Source organism: Felis catus, chromosome D2 (genome assembly GCF_018350175.1).
Source record: "Felis catus isolate Fca126 chromosome D2, F.catus_Fca126_mat1.0, whole genome shotgun sequence".
Lineage (NCBI taxonomy): Eukaryota > Metazoa > Chordata > Mammalia > Carnivora > Felidae > Felis > Felis catus.
In genome coordinates this window covers 39,970,001-39,997,622 of record NC_058378.1, presented here as the reverse complement: position 1 = coordinate 39,997,622, position 27,622 = coordinate 39,970,001, and the positions used below count along the sequence as shown (strand labels likewise).

The 27,622-nt window shown below is 49.2% G+C and overlaps 1 protein-coding gene across 4 annotated transcripts in view; it reads right to left on the bottom strand.

The window, feature by feature from the left end:
- Positions 1 to 27,622, bottom strand: part of SH2D4B (SH2 domain containing 4B) — a 75,912-nt gene that overhangs the window by 14,539 nt on the left and 33,751 nt on the right. For 3 of the 4 annotated variants that reach the window (XM_045040221.1, XM_045040220.1, XM_045040222.1), the window contains exon 5: positions 27,558 to 27,622. This exon is cut by the window's right edge and continues 60 nt beyond it. In XM_045040221.1, coding sequence (XP_044896156.1) covers positions 27,558 to 27,622 — 65 coding nt within the window. Of the gene's footprint in view, positions 1 to 3,197; positions 3,419 to 27,557 lie in introns of all 4 variants that reach the window. The other variant, XM_023240616.2, reaches the window with a different exon arrangement.

Here is a 27,622-nt window from a genome sequence, read left to right as displayed (position 1 = left end):
AATTAAAGAACCTGGAAATGAAAAGAATGCCCATTTAAATAAAAATTTCCATAGAAGACCTGAGGGGCAGGATGGACATAACTAAAGAGCGATTCTGTTGCTGGAAGAATTGACACATCAGTAAGAAAGGAGATGTCTAAGTAGAAAATGGACAGAAGACAGGAACAGACAATCCCCAGCAGAAATCCAAGTGGCCAGTAAACATATGAAAAGATCCTCTGTGCCAGTAGGAATCAGAGAAATGCAAGCTAATCAACAAGGAGATACAGCATCTGCCCATCTAATGGGAAAAAATTAAAATGACTGATAATCCCCAGGGCTGGCAGCAGTGTGGGGAAACAGCCTCATCTCGCTTTGGCAGAAGCATGAATTGGCGCTATGTTTTTGGAGGGCAATCTGGCAGATCTTTTCAAATTAAAATGTGCATAATCTTCTATCCAGCAATCCCAGTACGAGGGATCCATCCAGAGAAATCCTTGCACATGCGCCCTAAGTGACATAGACACAGACAAGCAAATCTCTGCAGCCCCGTTTGTGATCGTGGGAGCCTGGAAGCTGACTAAGTGGCCATTGCGGAACACCATGGGGCACGTACAAGGATGTGGTGCGTGGACTGAACAGAAACGTTTCAGTAACAGCCAACGTCCCGATCACTTACAGATGTCAGGTACACTGTTTCGGCAATTTACACAGTGCTCTCTCAGTGAAACCTGCCAGTGACCCTAAGGAGGCGAGTGCTATTTTGAAACCCATTTTACTGAGGAGGAAACTAAAGCATCAAATCATCAGTAGTTGCCTGCAATCACACACAGTAATGAAGTTGGGATTGAAAACTTAGCAGCCTGCTTCCAGGGACCATGCTTTCAAAAAATATACCATATGATATATTGTGTTAAACAAAACAATCATATTGCTGAGCTATTAAGTAAAGAATCGTCCAGTTTATGTGAAAATTAACAAAACTATGTATTTCCTCATGTACATAAATTCCTATGTTAATACCGTATTGAAGTGGGGATTTTAATATTTATTTTTGAGGGACAGAGACAAAGTGTGAGTGGGAGAGGGGCAGAGAGAGAGAAGCAGAACCCGAAGCAGGCTCCAAGCTCTGAACTGTCAGCACAGAGCCCCACGTGGGGTTTAAACCCACGAACCGTGAGATCCTGACCTGAGCCAAAGTCAGCCGCTTAACCGACTGAACCACCCAGGGGAAGTGGGGATATTAAATGAACAAGGCACAGGGCGCCTGGGTGGCTCAGTCAGTTAAGTGGTGGACTTCACCTTAGGTCATATCTCATGGTTTGTCAGTTTGAGCCCCGCATCAAGCTCTGTGCTGACGGTGCGGGGCCTGCTTCGGATTCTCGCTCTCTCCCTCTCTCTCTCTGCCCCTCCCCTGCTTGCACTCTCTCTCAAAATAAATAAATAAACTTAAAAAAATCTTTAAAGAACAAGGCTTTCACCTTGTACTGTATCTGATGTTTCTTAGAATGTAATCATAAATTAGTTGTGTAATTAAAATTTTAATTTACACACGCTGGCCATCAGATTGCCACAAGGGCATAGATGAGCTCTCCCTTTTGTGAAAGAAACAAAATTGGATTGGCAGTCTCCAACCCCAGATTCGGAAGAGAATAAAGACCTTCAAAGATACTGTTCAAGCCTTCCTGTGCAGGAACCATAGCATAGCCTCTCCGAGAGACGGACCTTTTCCCTTTGCCTAAACACTTCCAGGGGCAAGAAGTTCATCGCTGCTCAAGGCACATTATATTTGATAGGGGAAACCAAGCAGTGTGGTACAGAGGGAAAAGGCATAAGCCTTAGAGGCAGACAGCCTGAGGATTAACTGCTGGAGCTAGTGGTAGCAGCCATGAAAACTTAGGGAAGCTACCCAAGCTCCCTGGCTTTGGTTTCCTGATCTGTGAAATATGCCTCCCTCACAGAGCTGCCATGGAGATTACGTGAGACCATGATGTACAGCAACAGGCACAATGCCGGATACAGAGAAGGTGCCAACATCCACACATGCCCTCGCTCTCTCTTTCCTAGAATTGTTAGAAGACTGTTCCCGACACAGGTAGAAATCTGCCTTCAACCTGGTGAGTCCAGTTTTCCAGCCGTACTCTCCAGCCAACGTCTAGGTACTTGTAAACGGGTGATTGTCCATGTGCTTGACTTACAAGGTCAAGTCAGGAGCTGTCCTCAGAGCCCTGGGAACATCCATGAAGAGAAAACAATACAAATCCAAGAGTCCCTATTACAGCAAAAACCCAGTGAGATGGTCAAGTAACCCTGAGAACCTTTCCGCAGGTGCAAAGCTCAGGGAGATGGTGAGCTCCCACCACTCTGTCTCTTGGAATCCCTCCCCCACCCTTCTGGGCCATCGAGTTCCATCTTAGGCTTTCTCCCAGCTACCAGTTACCACCGTGCCAACAGCCACATCAACACAAAAGTTGCTCCTGTCTAAATATATTGTTCGGAAGGCAACATCTTTCCCAATGAGAGGTCTACAGCAGGGGACAAATAACAAGACAGGGTTCTGGAAAAGAAGAACTTCCATACCGCTTCCCAGTTACAGAGCACCGTTATGTACACTGCCTCATCTAATGGTCACGGGATCTGAACTAAGTACTATTTACATCCAGTTGCCTGGTTAGGAAGCTCAGGTTCAGGGAGGGCTAAGGAACCTACCCAAGGTTATACACATACCAAGTGGTAAAGCTGTAGTTGGAACAAGAGACATGGTAACTCTACTGGAAAAGCGTCTCAAACCACGGGGCTGACAGCTAGGCTTCAGCTAACCCTACAGAGCTGCCAGAGACCTGCCTAGAATGTTCTCAAGCAGGACATCCTAGGGATGAGTTGTAGGTGAGATGCAGGTTTGGACTGAAGGTGGGTCAACCAGCTCCTAAGTGTTGACAGTAGGAAGCCCTCAGCTACTCGAGGTGAGAAGACGCTAGGGACCAGGTGCCTGTATCAGTCAGGGGGTAAGCCAGAGAGAAAAACAGAAGGTCCCAGAGCCTGTCTAGACAACTGTACTCTCTTCCACCCCAATGTTCCATGTTCCTGTGATCCTACAGACCTTTGGGGGCTGCGTGCTCCCTCTCCACCTCCTCTCTTAGAACACCTACAACCTGGCTCTACTTCAGCTCAAGTTTCTACCAGTCCCATCTCTCAACCAGCACCCCTACGAGGGATACCTTGTGGAAATCAATGAGATCAGTGAGCGTCGCATGGCGATTGGGGTCCACTCCCAGGAAGCTGTAAAAATCTCCAGAGGCATCCACAAGAAAGTGCTTGAACCCTTTCTGCAGGCGATAGGAGAGGGTATAACCCCAGATTTTCTCACTGACCCGGACCAAAAATGCTCCCTCTGTCATGTTCTCAAGGAGATCTTCTGCATCTTCTCGGCTAATAATTCCTGGTTTAAAAGAGGGGGGGAAAAAAGGCCATAGGTTCAGCAAACCTTCCCCTGCCACTCTCCTCTACTCATCCCTGCCCCTCATCCTCCTTCAAGGGTGTCAGGAAGGGAGGCTGCGGGGGGCTCAGGTACTTGCCTCATTCCACAGTGGGCTCATCTTGGCCCAGAACAAGCTGTCTGGGCAGAATTCCTACTAGGACCTGAGTTTAGCATTCTTTCCTCCAAATTATGCCACACTACCTTGGATTAACTGGGTAAGCAAAGAATTAGCAATGAGCCAGGATTATAGCATCTATCAATTACAAATAAGAGTCCTGCTTTGATAACAACACTGGAGGGACTTACGATTACTACCCCAGTTACCTTTCCTGTACCCGTGAATGAACGCCTGAACACAGCACGTCCTCTTAAGAAGAAAGAGGGCTTCCTCCATCCACCTGCGGACACCAGGCAAACAGCTCAAAGGACAAAATTTTCTACAGTCCTTCACAATGTGCTTTCACCACAGTATGAAAGGCGGTCTGGCCCTGGAGTCGAGTATTCGCCAGTGGCTATCTCCAGCAGGGCTTTTAGGGAGCTGCGCTCATCTGGATAGAGCACAGGAAGCCATGCGTGCAGTGGGTCCACCTCTGAGGGCAGGAGCCAGAAAACCTAGATTACCTACTGACCCCTGCCTTCATCCGGGCTACGGGATGTTCAGCCAACCCCTCAACTTCTGTGGTGTCCTTCGACGTTTAAGTGATCATCTTAATCCGACCACTTCGAGGGCACCTCACAACTTTCAAGTCAGATAAAGTTTGTGAAAGCCTTTCATAAATTGAGAACAACTGGGGACATGTTGGCTGCTGTTGTCCTCTGTTATTTCGGGGGAGAGGAGGAGCACACTGTCTTGTTCACACGCCCACCTGTTCACCCGCTGCATACATTCAGCGGGATCATTTACGGCAGTGACATAGCCAAGGGGTAGAAGGCAGCTGGGCTGTTCATCCCTGTGACCCAGGGACTTGTGACTTGTCCCACGCTGCACCCTGGTACCGCTTTCAATATTGCACTTTCCTGTAGTGTTCCCCTCCCCCCCCACACACACACCACCATCACTCTCCTACTTATAGGTCATCTGGCCAGACTTTCCTTGCGCCCAAAGCAGAGGACATAGAGGCAATCACACTGTCACCTGTCCCCCTTTTAAAGACAGCCAACACAAATGGGAGCCACCTCTTTCCTCCTTGCCCAGGACTTATCAAGAGGCAATCAAGTGAGCTACCCTCTCCCCAACCAGGCTACAGAAGTAGGAAATTAGGAAGAGAGAGAGGAAGGGAAGGAAGTAGGGAGCCCTTCTGCCACAGGACACCTGAAGAATCGCACACAAACCCCTCATAGGCAGGAGGGTGCACCCTGGGGCTGTCCCCTACCCCCAGGGAGGGCATTAGTGCCTTCGGCCAGGGAAGCAGTGACAGCCAAAAGAGGGCCAAAATGGCCCACCTGGAATCTGTCACAAGACTCAGCACAGTCCCTCACCCACCTCCCTGCCCCAATATCAGAGGACCTAGACCCTAAAGGTAGCTGGGGTGGGGAAGAAAGTGAGACAGTGTAGAGCCAGCTCAGGAGGACGAGAGACCAGCAAATGTCACCCCCAACCCCATTCCCCACACCTCAAGCTAAAGCCCAGCCCAGACTGGAAACTGGGAGAGGAGAGAAGTGTTACATGGGGTAGGAGACTGAACAATCAAACTTGAATAGGACTTGACTTTTTACCGCCCGAAAGTGACCAGTAAGACCAAAAGGACAATGTCATGTCTCTCTGCCATCTAAAACCTTTGAATGGCCCCTCTGAAATCCAGCAGAGTCCAGGCTCAGCAATGACAGGCACTGGGCTCCGGGACCCCATCTCACCCACCTCTCTAGGCTCATTCACTCACTCCCTCATGAGCCATTACTGGCTGCTGACCCCCAGCCCCCCTTGTGCAGAAGCCTCAGCCCCAGCCCAGCCCCCTTTGTCCCAGCGGACCCCAAATCCTCAATGAAGGATGTCTCTTCTCTCCTGGGAAGCACAGGCTGCTGATCACTTACACTCCGCCTTTGTGCAAGTTAGAAAAAGATGTCCCTCTGAGCGGTAGAATTTGAAAAGGGTGCCCGTCTGGACCCAAATGGCCAAGCTCTCATTTCTGCATTTCAGTCCCTCCTGCCCACAACTAGCCCTCTTGGCAAGTTCGCTTTACTCGGTGTGCAGTCTGCTCAACCCTGTCAGGAAATCATTTCTACACCGGGAGGCTGCACGGGATACCCACCTTCGAGCTTTCATAACGCCCTGCCCAGAGGCTACAGTACACTAGGAAACAGGCTGTGAACGGCTCAAGGGTAGAGCCTGTGGCAACCGTGGGACCCTCAGGACGGACTCCGCTGCAAACGGTGTCTGGACTGACAGCCTCCAGCTGCTGCTCAGGACACACCGCTGAAGCATATTCTCCCCAGGCTGCTTCTGGCACAGAGGGTACAAGACCGAGTGCCCTTGGGGCATCTGGGTGGCTCAGTCAGTTAAGCGTCCAACTCCTAGTTTCAGCCCAGGTCATGATCCCACAGTTCGTGAGTTCGAGCCCTGCACTGGGCTCTCTGCTGTCAGCGCAGAGCCCGCTTCAGGTCCTCTGTCCCTCTCTCTCTCTGTCCCTCCCCTGCTCGCTCGCTCGCTCTCTCTCTCTCTCTCTCTCTCTCTCTCTCAAAAGTAAAATAAACATCAAAAAGAAAAAAAGACTGGGCGCCCTTGCCTCAGAGCACAGAGGTTTCTATGACTGAGCACAAGGGTACTGGAGCCACCGTGCCCACCCAGTGCAGGACTTCTGAGTGAGCAGTCCTTGCTCTGGGGTTTCCCATCAGCCGGAGCAAGACTTGCCCTGAGCTGCGCTCCAGTAGCAGGCTCCTCCCCCAACCGCCCCTCCTTCCCTCGGTCCCTCCCTCCCTCCCTGCACCACTGTCTGAAGACTCCCCACCTTCTCCTGCTCCCTCTCCCCTTTATCCTTCATGGGCATTTCTTCCAGTAAATCCCTTGCACTTCTGCTTCCCAGAAGCCCCACACTGACACAGAAGCTGATGTCTGTGCCCCAAGGACCTGGAATGCTGGGGGGCTGGTCCGAAGCAGTAATCCAGAGCGTGGACTAACACCACAGCTCAGGGACTTGTTCAACAGGTGGCCTTGGGCAGGTTACTTAAGCTTCTGAAACCCAGGGTGGCGTCCTCATCTATTAAGCAGTCGCACTAATACTATCTACGTCTTAAGGTTGCTCGAGCCTACATTAATTAATGTGTGAACGTGCTTACCACAGTGGCTGAGAACACAATGGCCATCTAATTTTTTTTTTTTAATAAAAAAAGAATGCATGCAAGCAGGGGAGGGGCAGAGGGAGAGGCAGAGAAAATCCCAAGCAGGCTCCACGCTCCGTGTAGAGCACAACGCGGGGCTCGATCTCACACCGAGCGGGCTGAGCCGAAATGAAGAGTCAGACACTCAACCACTTAACCGCCTGAGCCACCAGCCACCTCCGCAATGGCCGTCTAATACACGTAACTAGTTTGTCCTGGCCACACCAAGGGTGCTGCTCGTGTGCCAAGACTGGATGTCACCTTGTGCTGGTAGCAGCCTTGGTCATCGTGCTGCCAGACTGTGCTGCCCAAGCACCCAGTCCCCCCAGACTGAGGCTGCTGAGGAGGACTTCTTCTGGTGGGGACTGCTCGGGTCCCTGGGCCCCAGCCTGCACTGCCATCACCACCTCCCCCCCTCCCCCCGCAGACTCTTCCGGGTGTCTGGAATAGTAAACATCTGTGAGATCTGCCCCACTCTTGGATACTTAACCTAGAAATCAAAATTGTAACTGGGCCCAAGACCAAAAGGAGTACAGCTTCATCGTTTAGGATGGCACCGGCCATTTCACAGCAAACCTGACCCCCAAGAGAATTAGTGGCTGGGAGCCCAGAGGGACACTTACAAGGAGAAGCTGTCACATTTTCCTGCCCCGTTCACCCTGCCCTCCCCATCTCCCTCTCTCTCTCCCTGGATGGCCTCTAAGCCAAGTGTACTGAGTCTAAGCACTAACCATACCCCAACCCATCCCACCTCTGCCCCTACTAAACACTCCACAACCTCTTGGCTGAGGAAGAAGGGAGAGCTTCACCTCACCCCTTCTGACTGAGGAGCGAGCACAGTGCTCCCCAGGGATCACGGGAACTTTCTGCCTCAGCCAGTGACCAGAGCTGGCTGAGGGGCATGGCTGAGGCCCCACAGCACCTGTTCTGGAATGGTCACTGGAGACTGCAACTGTAGATCCCTTCTGAGCCAATTCTCACCCACCAACGATGGGAAATGTAGTGTTTCCTGTAATTTCTCTCCTCCCTCCCTTTAATAAGTATGTATTAAGCACTCTCTAGGAGCCAAGCCCCATGCTTAGCACCTGGGAGTCAGCACTGAATGAGAAACAGTTCCTGCCTCCCAGAAGTTTTGACTCTGGACAGAAGTAGAGATTGGCAGAATTTTTATTTTATTTTATTTTATTTTATTTTATTTTATTTTATTTTATTTTATTTTATTTTAATTTATTTTATTTTTATTTTTTTATTTTTTTTAAGAAAAGGCTCACCATAACCAGTGGTGATCAAGGCCACGGGTGCTATGGGAGCACCCAGGGGAAGCACCCCACCCAGCTCTGGTGCCAGGGGCAGAAGTGACAGTTAGACTAAGACCAGAAGGGTTAAAACAGAGGGGTGAGGCAAGCATCTGTTTTGCAAAAGGGATTAGCACATGAGTCTTCATGGCAGGAGGGGAGGCCAACGTAGGAGATGGGTGGTGACAACATACACAGAGGTCGGCAGGGGCCAAGCTCCCATGCGCTCTCCAGACCATTAGAAGGATTCTGGACCTAATTCTGAGGGCAATGAGAAACGACTGGTGTTCCCTAAGCAGAAGCAGAATATGAGAATGTTCAAGGATAAAAAAATGGCCTCAGGGGGTATGAATTATAGGCACACAAGCTAGCGATCTCAATGCAATGAGGGCTCCTTCATCTAAGCATTTCTTCATAGCTACATTTCCATAGCTACAGCACTGGAATCTAGCTCCCAGACCACTAGTCTGCCAGAAATGGCTTCTATATTGAAGCAGGGGGGCAAAAGGACACATCGGGGGTTACATGAAAAGCCTCACGTCACAGCCAGCATGGGACACCATCTGGGGCCTCAGTGGGCCTCATCTCCTTCGGTCTTCCTACCATCCCAATTATCATCACTTCATAACTGAGGACACTGAGGGTGAGCAAGAAAAGGGACTTCCCCAAGGCCACAGAGCTATTAAATGGCGGAGTCAGAATTTGAACTCAGGTCCTCAGACTCCAAGTCTAGTACTCTTTGCTCTACACCATGTTATCTCATGCAGAGGACAGTAAGGGCTGTGAAAGGTGCAAGAAGGAGGAGACTAATGTGGCCTGTAGAAAAGTCAGGGCAGGCCTCAAAGAGGCAACGAAGGGGGATGAGAAGCAGGCCTTGGGGGCTGGGTAGATTCTGTGGCCGTAAGCCGAGGTGGTGAGTAAAAGGGGAGAAGGAGGGATAAAATGAGTGAAGAGTCACAGCGAAGACTAAGAAGAACGAGTCCATGGCATATTTATAAAAATGCAACCTAAGACAAGCCTAATCTAAGTCTCTGGACAGGAAGAGACACAGCAGATGGACGGAAAGATCTAGCACGTGTATGATCTGGATCCCAGAGAAGACCGGTGAGGAGAATGGAGAGGAGGCAACATTTAAGAGTGATTCATCACAGACACATCACAGGGAAACTGCACAAAGCCACTTAACGTCTCATTTTGTCAACCAGAGAAAAAGGCTGATTGTCTACAAAGAATGAACAACTAGACTGTTGGTTAACTCCTCAGTTGCAACAGTAGAAGCCAGAGAACAATGGGATAATATTTTCAGTGCGCTGAGAAAAAAATAACAGTGTTTAATGAAACTATCTTTCAAGGAGGACGAAATAAAGGCATCTTCAGAAAAAAAAAAAAAGTTGAGAAAATTGACAATTAGGGATATTCTTTTTTAAATTTTTTTTTCAACGTTTATTTATTTTTGGGACAGAGAGAGACAGAGCATGAACGGGGGAGGGGCAGAGAGAGAGGGAGACACAGAATCGGAAACAGGCTCCAGGCTCTGAGCCATCAGCCCAGAGCCTGACGCGGGGCTCGAACTCACAGACCACGAGATCGTGACCTGGCTGAAGTCGGACGCTTAACCGACTGCGCCACCCACGCGCCCCAACAATTAGGGATATTCTAAAGGACGTACTTCAGGTAGAAGAAATTGGATCCTGGATAGACCATCTGAGAGGCTAGAAGGCATGATGAGCACAGATATCGCAGGTTAAGTTAACAGTATATGTTGACTTACAAAATAATACTAATAATGGATAGTGGAGGGTTTAAAAAAAGATAGAACTGTAATGTTGACAACATCTGATCAGTTGAGAGAAATGCTGGACTTCAAAAAATCTATGTGTTTAGGGGGTACCTGGCTGGCTCAGTCGGAAGAGCACGCGACTCCTGATCTTGGGGTCGTGAGTTCAAACTCCATGTTGAGTATACGGATTACCTAAATAAATAAAACTTCAAAAAATAATAAAAAACAAAAATAGGGGCAGCTGGGTGGCTCAGTCAGTTAAGCTTCCAACTCTTGATTTCGGCTCAGGTCATGAGTGCACGGTTCATGACCGAGCCCCGAGTTGGGCTCTGCGCTGACAGCACGGAGCCGGCTTGGGATTCTCTGTCTCTCCCTCTCTCTCCGCTCCTCCCCCACTCACGCCCTCTCTCGTGTGCCCACTCTCTCTCAAAATAGATAAATAAACATTAAAAATAAATAAAAATTCTGTGTGTTTAGGAAGAGGGTAACGATATACATCAACTTTAGGATACGTGAAATATGAACGTTAAATCCTCTAAACCAACCACCGAAAGACAAGCACTGAGAGCGGTATAACCTCCAAACAATGGAGATGGAAAAATGCAATGAGAGAAAAGTTTTTTTCAATGAAGCGTGAAGCAAGCTAATAACTAAAAAATAACGCCACTGTAGTTCCGTTTATATTAAATGGAAAAGCTCACAAAGCTAAACACTACAGTGCTTGGAGATTAACATAGAAATAAGAAATGAAGCAAAGAGCTGATGGCGAAAATATCCAGGCGACAGATCACATCTGGTGGAAGGAGCAGGGGCTGCCCTGGGGACGAGCGCACAGGTGCTTCCAGGATTGGTCGTGTCCCCGCTGCTGAAGCTCCCTTCATGCCCTTCACATCTGTACGTGCACACGCCACGTATAGTCAACATTGAATATTTTAAGTATTTAAATATCATTGCTCTGTACCTCCCCACACATTATGCTATGGCATTCATTCAAAGTCGGTCAATGTCCTTTGAGGGATGGGGAGGTTATCACCTAGGAAAAAAAGGCTCGCTAATGAGCTTTAAATGTCAGTGTTGGCTGTTTTGAGTCTCTAGAGCATGGTTCTCAACCCTGGCCCACTCTGACTGAGTCTTGTGTCAGTCACTTTGGGAACAACAAGCATCGGTCATGTTTACAATCTTCTCAGGTAGTTCCAACTGGCAGCCAGGTTTGAGACTCGCCGAGCTAGAGTGTAAACAGTCTTGCAAGCCAGCATTGGCAAAAAGGTAAAAAGTGATTTTTACATTCTAGAAACTTCCTCTGTATTTAAAGTAACACTTGGAGGTCTGAACACAATTTAACTGACCTGCTCTAGAGAGGACATGGGATAGGTCCTATGAGAAGTCTCTGCCAGATGGGAAAAAGCTTTTCCTGGGCTGGGGTGGGACAGAGGGGATGAAGGACTAAAGGGAGGGGCCCCACTCATGTTCCTGCACCCCACAGATATTGAGAAAGTAGAATATCCCCCCGAACCCCAATTTTGCCCACATAATAGAGCCACAATGAGGGCAGAATGATGTATTTGGAGACAGAAGAGCCTGATGATCATGTCTGCCAGCCTCCCCAAGTTCCTGTGAATCGTGGAGGGGACCAAGGACCTCTACCGCGTTCTGGTGTGGGATCTGGAACATGGGGCTAGAGCAACTCTCACATTTGGCTGCTGGCAATAGGGGCCGGATCAGCCTTCTGGGGAGCCACTGGTACCCCAGTCAAATTAACTGCATGTATACCCTCTGGCCCAACAATTCCATTACTGAGATATATTCTGAAGAAATCGTCACACAGGTCCATAAGCATCTGGCGCCAGAGACGTAATTGGTTCTTAGACTGATCTGTGGTGCTGGTAAGTTGGGGGCAATCAGGGTGTCCATGACTCAGAGTGGATGAGCAAAACCAGGTAGATTCACCCTGAGGAATACTGTGCAGCAATTAGAAATAACAGGCCAGAGACAGGAACAGCATGGCTCTCGTAACAGATGCTCAGTGAGACAGAGTGAGGAACAAGAATGATTTACCTCAGCTTTCAGGTAAATGTACATAAGCACAGGGTAGGACAAGGTAGAATTTGTGATGGCAGCAACATCATTTTCCAATCTGTCCAAATCCCCAAATAAGAAGAAGCAGGACAAGTAAAGACGAAACCAAAAGGCCATGGGCTATGTTTACAACAGAACTAGGTAGCAAGGTGGTCCCATGAACCCCACATACAAACAGTGGTGGGAACAAATAATCAACACAAGACCTTCACCATACCAGGTGTTTCCACAGGAAGAAGAGAGAAGCAAGAGTAACCAATGGACCCGAGAGCAGTCAACAGGAACTCACTGGAAAGCAGGAGGCTAACTTAAGAACAGCAGTCAAAACTTGGGAAGGATTTGCCTTCTGCAATCCTGGGGAAGTGCAAGAGGCCCATGGTGACACCCTCCAGAGCCACCTTCGACCACTGGGAGTGGCATAAAAATTGAGCCGAGTAGGACAAAAGAGAAGAAAGAAGGAGAAAGTCCAGACCCACATCGGGGGAGGGGAACAGAGCCAAGCTACTCCGGAGAGGCAAGCTGCCCTGTTTGTGAGCACTTCACAAAACTAATAGAACAGGAGGCTCTGGAAAGTCCAAAACAACTCTCCAGGCTCTTGTTTCACTTGAAATGTTCAGGCAAACTAATTTCACATAAAAACTAGCCACAGAAAAGCACCAAGGTCAACGCTACCATGAGAAAAAAAGAAAGAGCAGAGTAACCCCCCTTGGGTGATACATATATACAATATATATACAAGAACCGTTTGAACAGATACACAGTATTATCAGAGAAGCTGCTTATTGAGGAGGAATGGGAATGTGAGTGAAAAATAAAGGAGAGTAAGAAAATAAAACAATAAGGGACAGCCTTGTTCCTTTCCATAATGATCATAAACTGTGAGGAAAAGAGAGGGAAGAGGGAGCCAGTGAAATGAACCTTTAGGACTTAGGGTTTTTTGAAAAATAATCGTCACTAAGAGTGTAGCCCAGGGGCGCCTGGGTGGCTCAGTCCATTAAGCATCAGACTTCAGCTCAGGTCATGATCTCCGGGTTGGTGAGCTCCAGCCCAGAGTCAGGCTGTGCACTGACAGTGCAGAGTCTGCTTGGGATTGCCTCTCTCTCCCTCTCTCTCTGCCCCTCCCCCACTTGCACACGCACGCTCGCTCTCTCGCTCTCTCCCTCCCTCTCTCAAAATAAATCAACTTAAAAAAAAAAAAGAGCAGAGCCCAGAAAAGAGGCAAGGTGACCCCCGAACTTAGGCTTTGGGGTGGATGGTCTTCACTAACAGCTAATTGATGTCAGTTGTTAAAATTCAGAAGCCCCAGCAAGAGTCAAGGTACAGCCAAGTCAAGTTTAGGGGATAATCAGCGCGGGGAAGGGGACCCCTAAAAGCAGAGAACGAAGTCCAGAGATGAGCAACCAACCACGGCCTTTCTTTGACTTCCTCCCAAGCCACAAGCTGCCCTTACACTCAGACACTACTTGGGGAGAAGGAGTGATGTTGGAGAGACCCCGTGAGAAGGGAGAAGCAGAACTTTGAGTTTAAAATTAAGGTTGAATAGTTGCTAGAAAGTAACCGAGGTAAACTGAAAGAGACTCTTAAACCAGAGGAACCGGAAATTTTAAGGGTTTTTTTCAGGCATTAGCAGAATAGAGGTCCTGATGAGGTAGGGGCACCTGGGTGGCTCAGTCTATTGGGCGTCAGACAGCGGCTCAGGTCATGATCTCGCAGGTTGGTGAGTTTGAGCCCCGCATCCAGCTCTCTGCTGACAGCTCAGAGCCTGGAGCCTGCTTTGGATTCTGTGTCTCTCCCTCTCTCTGCCCCTCCCCTGCTTGCACTCTGCCTCTCTATCTCCCAAAAATAAATAAACATTAGAAAAAACTTTTTTTTTTAAAGAAGTCACACTTGTAGGTCTTTCCAGCAACAATTAAAAAGCTTGGTAGAGAGGTTCACATAAATCTATAGGTAGACCAGGGTTTCTCAACCTGGCACTGTTGACATTTTGAGCCAGATAAGGGTCTGCAGAATGCATTGTAGGATGTATAACAGCATCCCTGACCTCTACCCACTAGATGCCAACAGCACCTTGCAGATGTGACAACCAAATATGCCTTTAGACACTATCAGCTCTTCCCTGGGGTACAATCACCCCTGGTAAGTTGAGAACCACTGACATGGAGATAGACCCAACAGATCTCTCATTGACAACAACAAAAGTTAGAGCAAAAATAGTCCAGGGCTCCTCTGGGCTTTGGGCATCAAAGACAACTACAGCGCCCTCTGCTGGGCCTCGGCAGAAAAAGCCAGGGCCAAGGTCAGGGAACCTAAGCCTTCCAGGGCGGCTGCCCCCTGACGGTTGAGAAGCTAGGAACGCAGGAGGGGAGGATGGCCAGCCAAGAAGTCAAGACTTAAGGCAAGGCTTGCTATTCCTGTCCCAATACCCATTAATATGGCAGGCAGGCAGGCGTCTGCACCCAGCACCCCCGCGAGGTGCAGCCAGCAGCTCCCGACTCCCTTCTTACTGCACAGAGCACGAATCCCCGTGCATCCCCGTGCCTTCTCCCCGACGCCTCACCTAATCATCTCCCTGCATCCCATGCAGATGCTCTCAAACCTGCCAACAACTTCAAGTTGCTATCAAAATATTTATCCCACCGGTGCTAACTATGGCAGCCCCAGGAAAGGGAAGGCACAGCTTCAAAAGACGCTCAGCTATAAGGGACCCAAAAATCCACATGTTAGCAAATTCTAAAGCCGGCCCGGGATTCAGTTCCCAGCCCCTCCTCCACCTCCATGCCCATTCCCTGAAATCATTAGCTCTGAATTGCACCTGGGTAACCAAATGAGCTCCTTTTATTTCTCTGTTAGGGTTTCTCTCTGGAAAGAAAGAAATAACAGGAGGGCCAGACACGACGGGTTTACTTTTTATGGGTCTCAATTTATCTGACGTGCATATTTCTTACAGCTTTCACTATAGCTACGCCTCACCGGCCGGCAACTCCTCCATGACGGGTTAGCTATTTCTCACTCATTTTTGTGACTTTCCTTTCTTATTGCCATACTTTCCGGACGGTATCATTAAAGAGGCTGGAATTGTTAAGCTCTTCATTCTCAACAGTTTCTTAAAGCATCCTAAAGCCACAGAGATTGTGATAAAGGAGCTCGCATGCCTTCATTTTTTATACCTCCAAGTGAAATTTAACCATAGCGAACTGCTGAGACAAGGGTTTCAGCGGATGAGCTTCTTGGTTCCAGATACAGCCATGCACAAGAGGCAGTATCCCACACCCATGACTGCCTGCTCCAAGCTGACATGCCAGGTTCAAATCACTAATGCCACTGTTGGTGACAGAGGGTTGCAACCACCCAGCAAAATGACCTCCCAACCTGGCTACCCAAGGATCCTGTGTAGCACTAACTTCAACTGGAAGCATAAATCTATTATTTGATTCATGCCGGTCTTGCTGACTGGACGGACAGTTCCACTAGGACAGAGGACAGGTTTTTTTTCCTCTCTATGATAGACATCCATCAGTCTTGCCCACTCAGGACCAGTTGCCCTTCTGGCAAGGGATCGTGGACCTTCTTTTAGAAAGCCACACCCTCTCGTTCATGTCTATGCAGTTGCAGTGGGATGGACTCTCTCCCATGCCAGGTATGGTCATGTGACTCAAGCCTAGCCAATCAGAGGTCTCATGCCTCTGACCATAGGGACTGGAGTCAGGAGTGAGCATGTGACCAAAGCAGACCCAACAAGGCAGGATATGGGGACTAGTATTCAGAGTATTGAGAGAAGACCATGCCCTGTGTCTCCTGGATTTCAAACTCAGCAAAAGCGGGCATGCAACCACAGGCTGATGCATTGCTTGGGAATGAAAACAACATGTAGAGCAACAGAGCTGAGAGATGGAGAAAGGCCAGGCCAACCTAAGCTCCCTGGATCAAGCAAAGCCTGAAGCTAGACATACCTCTGGATTTTTCAGTCATATAAGCAAATAAATCCTCTCTTTGATTCTATCAGTTTGATTTTTTTTCTGTTGCTTGCAAATGAATGTAAGTTCTGTGAGGGCAGGGAAGTTGTCAGTTTCATTCACCACCACATGCTCTGTACTTAGCATTTGCCTAGCACACAACAGCAGCGTAATATTAACAATCAATAAATTAATTATGCAAGTGCCTTACGCAGGGAGCCTGCCTCCTCGTGCCCCTGCCCAGGTAATTGGGTAATTCCAAACACTGACAATTCCCAGTTTCGCTCTATTTATTGCGTGAGGACTTTGCAGACTGTAGGAGACTTGGAGGGCACCCTTCAGGAATTCTGTGGGAGGGAGGCCTAGGAAACAGCAGACACTTGCCTCGGCCAAGAATAAGGCATGGCAGCTGAAACAGCTCACCCCACGACCCAGAGACGCTGGTGTCTCCTAACGGAAGAGCCATCTCTCCCTGCTCAAGGAGACATTCTGGACTGGGCAGGAACTAGCTCCCTGAGTACTGCATGCCCCACGGCAGTTACTTAACTGTGAAATGGCAACAAGGCTGTTTTGCATCACAGATCCGAGCATGGACCACTGGGGTTTGAACCCCACTGCCCCCCGTTACAAACAGTGGGCCTCATGCACGTGGCCTCCGTTCTCTGTGCCTTAGCTGCCTCGTCTGCGAAACGAGGCTAATGCTAGCGGAAGCACACATGCGATGTTATAAGGCTTAAATAAATTAACGAATGTGAGCGAGAAGCCAGCATACTTTAAACACTGTGCACCTGCCTCACGGCCAGTATTACCAGTTCTTCCAGAGAGTTGTGGGAGGACTAAATGAAACACCGGCTGTTCCATGCTTACCTGCAATAGCCAGCACAAAGCAAAAACTTAATAAATGATCTGTTACAACATCAAAGCCAGCGGGACACCACAGGGGAGGCTAACCAACCACACCCCTGTGGATAGCAACCAGTGCACGCACACCTGAGGACCAGTACAAGGTGAAGTGCCCCCTCTCCAGGGGCGCCTGGGGGCCTCAGTCGGCTAAGCACTGACTCTTGGTTTCGGCTCAGGTCATGATCTCACGGTTCGTGACTTCGAGCCCCGTGTCAGGCTCTGTGCTAACAGTGCAGAGCCTGCTTGGGATTCTCTCTCTCCCCCCAGCTCTCTCTCAAAATAAATAAACTTAAAAAAAAAAAAGTGCCTCCTTTCCGGGGGTGCCACCAATCCAAGCGGGACTTTGGTGTGCTCCAGATGGACACAGCCCCCATAAGGCATACAGGGCTCGGAAGCAGACACCCAGGTTTCTGCCTCTCTGGTCGCCTCAGCCACATACCCTCATGCAAGACGAAGTCTGAACATCTGCCCTGCAGCCCTGCCCCTGACCACCTCCTCACCCTGGAGAGAAGCCCCAAACACCCCAAATGCCCCCTTGCAGAGAAGCAAGGGGGTGGGGAGAGAAAACCCCAAAGACCTCATCTCCCCCAAAAGGCAGTTTAACTAAAAAAGACGACTCCACTGAGTAGGACAAAGTTAACCAAAAATGGACTAGAGTTTATTTTTTCCCTACTACCCAGAAAGGAAAAGGAGGTGATGAGAAGTTCAGGATTTGGGAGAAAATGTAGAAAAGCAAGGGAACTGCATTTTCTCTGGACACTGACACCTACATCCCGACTGCACAAATGTTGGCAATGCCCCACTGTCTGCAGGGGCGGCACATTTGTGTCGATTACAGGAGAAACCATACGTTGATTGCGTATGCAAGCCATGCTGTTCTCCTCCGGGAAGCATTTCTAGGCTGTCGCAGGGGTAGGGGCCACCCTCCCGCCCTGTGCACCCCTGGAGGCTGGTGAGACGGAGTGTGAATCACAACACCCAAAAGCAGCATCCTGGGTTGAAATGAAACCTGTAAGCAAATGCTCGGGCATGTAAATCCATAAAGAACTTAATTACTAGACAGAAGGTAATTTGAGTCCAGCAAACTTTTAATAATTAAGCATAAATATTAATGAATCTTCATTTCCAGAAAGTCTTCTCAACTACTATTGTAGTTGAGACTAGACTTATTCTCCAGCAAATGCCAAAGCCACCGTTATTTGTTTCTCAGGTAAGCAGAGACAGAATAACTAACAGTGGGCACATTAGGGGGGAAATGTCATGTGATCAGACCTAATCCCCATCAGACTGGACAATCCACAGGCTCGCTGTTTTGACCGAAGGGCTGTCTGGCCTCTGTTTACACACCCCAGCACTGGGTGCTCGCGACTCCCAGAGATAGCTTATTCTGTCTCCAGACAGCTAAGTGCTGCAAAGTTCACCAGACTGAATCAAAGTCAGCACCTTGCGCCTTTCACCATGTACTTCACATCCTGACCTTGAGGCCTTCAACAGGTTAGGGGACGTTAGTGGTTTCAAGACAGCAGCTGTGCCCCTCGCTCTAAATTTTCCTTCTCAACCCCACGCCTGCCCTCAGGAAAATGCACAGCTGATGCTCTGGGCTGAGCAGTGGCCGTGGGTGCCAGGGCTGGGATGAACTTGGGGCTGGAAACGGGTGAGAAACTAGATAGACTACAGAGCCTGGAGCAAAGAAAGTCCCAAAATAGCTTGCTGGAGTTGAAGAAGGGTCTAACCTACGATAGGCACTTCCCAGAGTTAGGAAGATAGGAGGGATCTTTGGGGAACACCAGAAATACGACGGGACTGTCAGAAGAATATTAAATCAATTACATCAACAGAAATCATGGTTTATTGTTACTCTGTGCTTTTTTTTAATCCAGAAAGAAAACAAAAATTCAGTCCTCTCAAATCCAACTAGATCCCCTAGCCCTGTCCCTGCCCACACATTTTAGTCACCCCCACCTGTGGATCAGAAAGTAAAGACAGCAGGAAAAGAGGCAAAATAAACGTGTGAGGTAGACAAGACACAAAAGGCCGAAATCAAAAACACAGAACGACAGACGGCCGAAAGGAAAGAGTTAAGACCGTGAAAATGCCATTTACAATCTACGCTTTCCCAAAGCGAAAATTAGCGATGCTCTTCTTTGTAATTTTTTTTTTTCCTTTTTTGAGACTTTACAGCCAGCGCACAACCTTTTTTTGAAAGAAGGAAAAAGATCCCTTTATTTCTTAGTTGGAACAGCTTAAGCAAGAGCTTAAGAGGAAAGTAGGTCAACTGACCTACTTTTTTCCTCTTTGGAAATGTTTGCATTTGGGATCCGAGTTGGTGGAAAATTTCCATTCCACATTCTGCTGGGCAGAGGAGAGCTAGCAATCTAACTTTGACATGATGGATCTGTGACAAGCCAACCATCCTTCCAAATGACCCCATGTGTTACCCTCACAGCTTTCAAACAACATTGCAAGAGGGGACCATGTTCATAACGTAAGAAAATCCAGACTTTCGCTTTTTGGGGGTGGGAAGGCTAAACAGGTATCGTCTTCCTTTTAAGCACAGTCATTTGATGTCATCTTTTCCTTCACTTCCTTGACAGCAGAAGCATCGCCTCAGGGTGTGAGGCCACCATTTACATATTCAAATCATGATATGCATCTCCAAAGGCTACCGTGTTTATTTATTCCAGGTAACAAATGGAAGCATTTCTTGTATGCCAGGAATGTTCTAAACACTTTATAAATATTATAACTTAATCCTCATAACACAACTACAAAGTGGATATTACTACTTTCTGCACCTGCCGGTGTCTTCGGCTATTCCAAGCTTAGCATGGATTTCGTGTCTGGGTCCACAGCTGCCCAAGTCCCTCATTCTGGCTGCAGGTTCCAAACCTCACCACGGTTCCCTGTCCTCCCACGGATCTTGGACAGCAAGGATGGGGCCTGGGCTGGTTCACTCTCTCCATCTCGGCCCCAGAAAAGCTAGTTTCTGAGAGTGATCCCAAAGGCCAAACAGGGCATTGCCAGATTTCCCTCCAGCTGGGCCAGGAGACCAGTGGCATCTCCACTCTACAAGGTCACAGAACGAGCAGGCATGAGATTTAAAAATAAAGAACCCGGGCAGCATCTAAAAGAGGTTCAAATGAATATACAGCCTGTGAGACGGTGCACATCCACCCCCCCCACCCCCACCCCCATACGTCTAAACAGCCACATGCAACCATCATGCTGAAGGGATCGCCGATGATCAGCGCTGGTCAGCCAACCAAGTCCTTCCATGCAGCTCAGAGAAGAAGGGACCTCCCAGCGCATGCAGTTGGAGGAACTGAGTCTACGCTCCATTCCCACTCGGCCTCTGCCTTCCAGGCATAATCCTTCCCACCTCACAGAGGGCTGCCTCCCTGCAGGATGCCTGGTGGGTCCGCCTTTCAGCTGCAGGACTCCTGAAAACCATCCAGAAGGGGTCACCACTGCCTGTGCCTCGGCTCCTGGACCAGTAACGCCACCAGCAATAGAGAAATGAGGGAGGGGAAGAAGCCAAGAGTCTTGGGAAGAACACCCTTCATCCTCAGCCCGCAGACTCCCAAGCGCCCACTAGTGGCCAGCCCCGTGCCCTGGCCATAGTTTCCAATGCTCCCAACCACCAGAGAAAGTTCTGGAGCCTCAGCAGGAGCAGAGCCCATGGTCCTCGCGTGACGCCAGCAAAACATGCGCTCAGAATCACATTGTATCCCAGACACAAAGGACAGAAAGCGTAAAGGTCCCCATTCTCCCATTCGGTGAGTCCACTAGCCATCCAGACTGCCTGGTGGTAAGCTGTAGCCACCAAAAAGTTCTTTGTTGTACCGAAGTGAAACATATCTCTTCCAAACACTTAGCCCCCAGCTCCGGTCGTATCCCCTTTAATAATCTCCTCCTCTCAAGACAGAACTTGAGGGGCGCCTGGGTGGCGCAGTCGGTTAAGCGTCCGACTTCAGCCAGGTCACGATCTCGCGGTCCGTGAGTTCAAGCCCCGCGTCCGGCTCTGGGCTGATGGCTCAGAGCCTGGAGCCTGTTTCCGATTCTGTGTCTCCCTCTCTCTCTGCCCCTCCCCCGTTCATGCTCTGTCTCTCTCTGTCCCAAAAATAAAAATTAAAAAAACGTTGAAAAAAAAAAAAGACAGAACTTGAGGGGCACCTGGGTGGCTAAGTCGGTTAAGCGGCTGACTTCAGCTCAGGTCATGATCTCGCAGTCCATGAGTTCGAGCCCCGCATCGGGCTCTGTGCTGACAGCTCAGAGCCTGGAGCCTGTTTCAGATTCTGTGTCTCCCTCTCTCTGACCCTCCCCCGTTCATGCTCTGTCTCTCTCTGTGTCAAAAATAAATAAATGTTAAAAAAAAAAATTAACAAAAAAGACAGAACTTGAGATCAAGAAGTGGCGGCTCTGTTCCCCCATCCATCCCACACCACAGGTTCTCTTTTCCAAGACCGACATTCCCCCAGGTAATCGTTACATGTGACAATGACTTGTATTTCCTTCCCTTCCTTCAAATACATTTGGAAGCGTTGTAATCAAGAGCAAGGTAGGGGCGCCTGGATGGCTCCGTTGGCTAAGCGTCCGACTTCAGCTCAGGTCATGATCTCACAGCTCATGAGTTCAAGCCACGAGTTGGGCTCTGCGCTGACAGCTCCGAGCCTGGAGCCTGCTTGGGATTCTGTGTCTTCCTCTCTCTCTGCCCCTCCCCCACTGCTAGTTCGCTCTCTCTCTCTCTCTCTCTCTCTCAAAAAATAAACATTAAAAAAAAAAAAAAAGATCAAGGTGAACAAGGAGTCTAAAGGTTTGGGCCCATCCTAGAACCCTGCAGCCCTGGGAGTCACAGTGTGGAAAGGTAGGAAGCAGTGCCCGTTCTACTGGGTATCTCAAGCTTTGCGTGGAAAGCCACCCCCGACTGCGGGGCACCCTGCAGACTGCACCGTCTGTCTACGTGGATGGGGAATACCTCCTCCCGGTGAAGGTCAGAAAAGCCATGACAGTAACACCCCACCCGCATGCAGGTGAGGCTGTGTTCAAGGTCCGCCCCCAGGCCCTGAGAAGGGTCTTGAGGGAGTAGTTTACCAAACCAACTACATCAGCCACTGCCGATTCCCCACCAAGTCCTAAGGTCAACCTGCAAGACGGCCAGCGGGCGGCCGCCAAGACAATACATCGTGGCTCACGTTGTGACTGTTCTCCTACAAGTAAAGCACAGAAAGAGAAATGGGGTCTGACTGAGCCAGTCTTCAGACAGAGGATGTTCTTAATAATTTTAGATACATGTTGAAGTCCAAAAATAGATTTTTCTCCTCCAAGCCAAGCTCATATGCAGTAGCTTTTCTCAGGAGTATTTTTGTATAACTACAAGGCTCTCTTACAACCCTGGAACATAACAATGAATGAAGGAGAACCAAGGAATAACTTTACCACTTTCTCTTTTTAACAGAGGAGACTATTGAGAACCCCTTGGTCCCAACAGGAAGCCAGTTCTCCTCCCCTCCCCTTCTTGTTCTGAGTCCTCTCCCAACCCCGCACTTCCATATGCACTCTGTTTCCCAGAGGGGGTGGGGTCTCTGGTGGCCCACCTCAGACTCGGAGAGACATCAGCACTCACACCGATAGGGCTCGTTATGGCGGACAAAGCACATTTGTTGGCTTCTCTTCCTAAGTCCCGTGAAACCGATGTGAAAATCCCAATTTCATAGATGGGCATTTAAAGGACACACCCAGGGGCTGTTGGGTGGCTCAGTCGGTTAAGCGTCCGACTTCAGCTCAGGTCGTGATCTCATTGTTCGTGAGTTCCAGCCCCGCGTCGGGCTCCGTGCTGACAGCTCAGAGCCTGGAGCCCGCTTCAGATTCTGTGTCTCCCTCTCTCTCTGCCCCTCTTCCTTTCGTGCTCTGTCTCTCTTTCTTTCTCAAAAATAAACATTTAAAAAATAATTAAGAAAGAAAGAAAGAAAGAAAGAAAGAAAGAAAGAAAGAAAGAAAGAAAGAGAGAGAGAGAGAGAGGGAGGGAGGGAGGGAGGGAGGGAGGGAGGGAGGGAGGGAGGGAGGAAGGAAGGACACGCCCAAGGTCACAGAGCTGCTAGGTTCTAGAGTGGGCCCCATAGCTTCAGACTCCTTGTCCACATTGCTCTTTGGAGTGTATACCCCACAACACATCCGGATGTGTTTGAGGGAAGGGAAGGAACTAGAAATCACGGTGGTCATTTTTAACCTGCATCTAAAACCCAGCTAAATTAACTAGGACTGTTCTACCCAGAAAAGAAAAGACTTATATTGGGATTGTAACAGATGACATTATTGACTCAAATTCTCCTCCCCTCCTTGTCTTCCCCACAGGAAAGAAGTAGAATATATTTTTCCACCCCGGAACCCTGGGACATAACGTGGCCAATGGTGTGAGATGAGGGCAATAGCGTCCTGCTTCAAAGACTAGATTCACAAGCCAAGAATGCCACTTGGTCTCTGGTCCCTGAGAAGAGCGTGCGTGGGCCAGCCTGCCGGTCCCCAGGAGGAGCATGGGAGATACAGGGAGCGGAGCCGCCCCCGCTAAGATGTCTGCCAAGACCAGTTGAAGGCAGGGCCCCCAGCCAACCTGGGGCAAAGTCTCCCTAACAATTAAATGGGTGCAGGCTGTCTGGGCACACTATGGTCAGTAGCTCCATCTCTGGAAGGTTTGGTACAGGGGAGGCTCTCAGAGATGCTGTCAGGAAATGCCTACGTTGGGGCAGAAGTTGGACCACACCAGTCGTTCCAGGCTTTGGGATTTTAGGTATGAGCAAAGGTACTCTCAAGAGTTTGGAAACCAGCATGGGGCTGCTACATTTTTTACTCTTCTGAGCAAAGGCAATATATAAAAATAACTACTGCTTACTGTCACCACCAATTCATAAAAGATGATGGAACATTTGAACACTGAAACTGAGGAAAGGCTATCATCTTAGAACATGACTCAGTCCTCTCCAAGCAAAGGCGGTCGGCCACCCTCCATACATGAGCCTTTTTCTTCCATTCTGTCACAGATCAATAAAAACTCTGTCACTAAATAGCTCCGGTCTGTGTATTAGCAACTTTCTCACATACTTTATGATAGAACTGTCAAAAGAACATGAAATCAGTTACATAAATTACGAGACCTAAATCACGGCTCTGTTTGTCCTGTGACAATATAAAAATTACGTTTTTTCCATCAGGAGAGAAAATAAAGCTAGAGATCAATTGGAGTCCCTGTGTCATGCCTTCTCTGCTGGCGGCCACAAGCACGCAGGGCCCCTGCAAAGCCCCATCTCCACAGAACTCCTGAGCTGCACCACACAGGTGCCTGAGACGCTACCGTTGTGTTTCCATGATCCCAATGGATAAATGAAAAGGAAAACAATGATTCAAGCTCTCTTAGGGCTACAGGGACACAAAACTGGGAGTGACAGGCAGGGCATCCCCCAGGACCGGCTTCGAGGACGGGTCGCTCAGTCACCTGTGAATGTTGACTCCCTTCTTTCTGGGCCATAAAGAGCCTCTCCATCCTTCTGTTGGATAAGTGGAGGCCTGGAGAAGGAAGGCATCTACAAGCAGATGGCTCTAGCTTAACCTCACTCATCAGACCCTGAGGGGACCCACACACGCACCAGGGCCCAGTGCACAGAAGCAATGGCTGTTCATGGGGACCAGAAAGACTGGGATCTAAACTGACACTTCACCTCCACCTTCTTCTATTCTTCCTATGGACACTTACTATGGCAGGCATCCAGGGAAAATGAATAAGGTCCTTAGTTTCACCGGCTTTTGTTAAGGGAGGAGAATACACAAAAGCAAACAACAAGGTAAATATCAATTGGGTGAGCCTCTTTTTTTTTTTTAATGTTTATTTATTTTTCTGAGAGAGAGAGACAGAGAGGGGGAGAGGGAGACCGAGAATCTGTGCCAACAAAGCAGAGCCCGACATGGGGCTCAAACTCACAAATGGTGCGATCATGACCTAAGCTGAAATCAAGAGTCAGACGCTTAACTGACTGAGCCACCCAGGAGTCCCGAGGGAGCACTCTTAAAGAGATAAGTGTAGGGGCGCCTGGGTGGCGCAGTCGGTTAAGCGTCCGACTTCAGACAGGTCACGATCTCGCGGTCCGTGAGTTCGAGCCCCGCGTCAGGCTCTGGGCTGATGGCTCAGAGCCTGGAGCCTGTTTCCGATTCTGTGTCTCCCTCTCTCTCTGCCCCTCGCCCGTTCATGCTCTGTCTCTCTCTGTCCCAAAAATAAATAAACGTTGAAAAAAAATTTTTTTTAAAAAAAAGAGATAAGTGTAGTAAAGTGAGAGAAATTGACAAAGGCTGCTCTAGGTAAGGATTCAGGAAAGGGCCTTTTGGGAAAAGGGGATATTTGAGATGAGAAATAAGAATGCATCATCCATGCAAAAAAAGCTAGGAAATGAGCAATACCAAACAGATTAAAAGCAAGTGCAAAGGGCCTGGGGTAGAAAATGGCTTGTCTGAAGAAGAAAAATGCCAGAGCTGTGGAAGCAAGGTGGACAAGGGGAGAACTGTGGTATAAGGCTGAAGCAGGAAGCAAGACCCATCATCTGGGGACCTGCAGGCCCCAGCATGAAGTTTGAAGTTCATTGCAAGTATAAAGGGGAAGTAAGCAATGGGTATTAAGCAGGGGAGTGACAGGATCTGACTTATATTTAAAATATTCTCAGGACGCTGTGTGAATGATAAATTGTAGAGGGGTCAGAGTGAAATAGGCAGACCACTGAAGATACTCTTGCATGAACTGGATGGTGCCTCTGTGACCTTTATGACCTGGGACAGTCCCTGAAAAATGCTACAGTTCACCCCATCTGTAATGTTGTGACTGCCTATACTTAGGAGTTCACAAGCTCTTTAGGCTCTTGAACATGGGGATGAAGGCGTACGTGGCCTTGCTCGCCCCTGCATGATGTCTGCATGATTTCACTCCAGCTGCCTTTCCTGGAGCTGGAGCCATGCCCACAGCCTGCCTGTGAGGGCCTCCCTGGTAGCCCTTGAGATCCCACGGTCTCTAGTGCCCATCATGACACTGGGGTCATCTCTACATCCGGATGAAATTGAGAACACATGGAAGCTGGCCAGGAAGCACGTTGGCAATTCACACCGCAAGAGGGCACACAGGCCAAGGGGAGGTTGGCCAAGCTCCCAGGAAGCAGGCAGAAGTGCAACAAAGGCAGGTAAGGGTCTGATGGACGCTAACTGTGGCAGGTGAGATCAATTCTGACCAGAGGCGCCCTCGGGCAAACCTCAGCTCAGTGCTGACAAGGGAGGGAAGACTCGGGGAGCAAGGCCAGGAGACAACTCATCCAGAGAAAGCTGACAGTCTGGCCAGGCCGCTGGAGAATATGAGACCACATGGAGCTGAGAGGAGATGTCTCGGTCAAGTCTATCCCGGATAAGCCAGCACCCAGGAGACCAGCCTGCTGTCTGGGGACACACAAGCAAGCTCAGCTCAGATCATCTGAGCCTGGCCCATTCCAGAAGAACTGCCTAGTTGATTCAGAAACTTATGAATAAATTGGGGTGCCTGGGTGGCTCATTCGGTTAAGCATCCGACTTCGGCTCAGGTCACGGTCTCATGGCTTATGGGTTCCAGCCCAGCATCGGGCTCTGTGCTAACAGTTCAGAGGCTGAAGCCTGCTTCAGATTCTGTCTCCCTCTCTCTCTCTGTCCCTCCACTACTCGTGCGCTCTCTCTCTCAAAAATAAACAAACATTAAAAAAAGTATGAATAAATAATAAATGCTTATTTGTTTTCAACTACTGAGTTTTGGGGTGATTTGTTATGTAGCAACAGCTAACTGATACAGAAGAGTCTGATGGCCAGTAGCCACTCTTATTTCACTGTAGCAAGTCTCTGCTGAAATCACAATCCTGTTTCCCTGTCTGAGGCCTCTACAGGTTCAGATCACTGGTCGGGGTCATGAGCTTGAGATGTGTTCTTGAACCTTACCAGTCTGTTGGTGACATTATGAAAATGTCCTCCCTGACCTGGACCTGTCTCCTTATCTGTAAAATGAGGAATGAGACACTTCCAGGGAGGCTTCCAGCTCTCATGTTCTATGCTTGGGTGACCCTGACCTCTTCATTCAGCCATTCTGTCATCTCAGCAACAAGTACTTGTTCAGAGCCTGCTGTGTGCCAGCCTATGGCCGGCATCTGGGATGCAGGCTCAGACAACGAGATGTGGGCCCTGCCTACCAGGAGCTCACGGTGCAGCGAGAGCTCACGGAGAGCTCACGCTTGGGTGTATAGAGAAGACACCTCTGAGGCGGCCCCGATGGTCAAGGAGTCTGTGAGTGAAAGCAGTGAGCAAGATCGTGGTCATCCCTCCCCAGCAGAGAGAGGGGAACGCACATTAGAAATCCCTGGTGCCTTCCGTGTCCTGGACCCCTGCTCGTACATGTCTGCCTTGGTCCCTGAGGGCCTTGATGAAGGCCACTCAGTAATTCAGCTCAGGCCCTGGGGAAATCACAACCTGTGGCTTGAACGCAGCACATTCAATGAGCAAACAGAGGACAGCCACGGGACCTCTCTCCACTCCACTCGCACCCAGGCGACGCAGGACAGCCAATCCTTAACCCTGGGAGACCGGCCAGTCTTTGTGCGGGTAGTGTGAAAGTAGCAGAGTCCACAAAGTCCTCCACTAGCCCTGATGGCCGCAGTCCTTCAGGACCTCCTGCCAACCCCAGAGAGAGGTGGACACGTGGAAATTATCCACCCCAGGGGCCCGGAAAGCCATCCTACCATGGAACCAGGGGGCGATGGATTTGGTGTTCCTCTCAAAGCCGGCTCGGCGAGGCAGCTGCTCC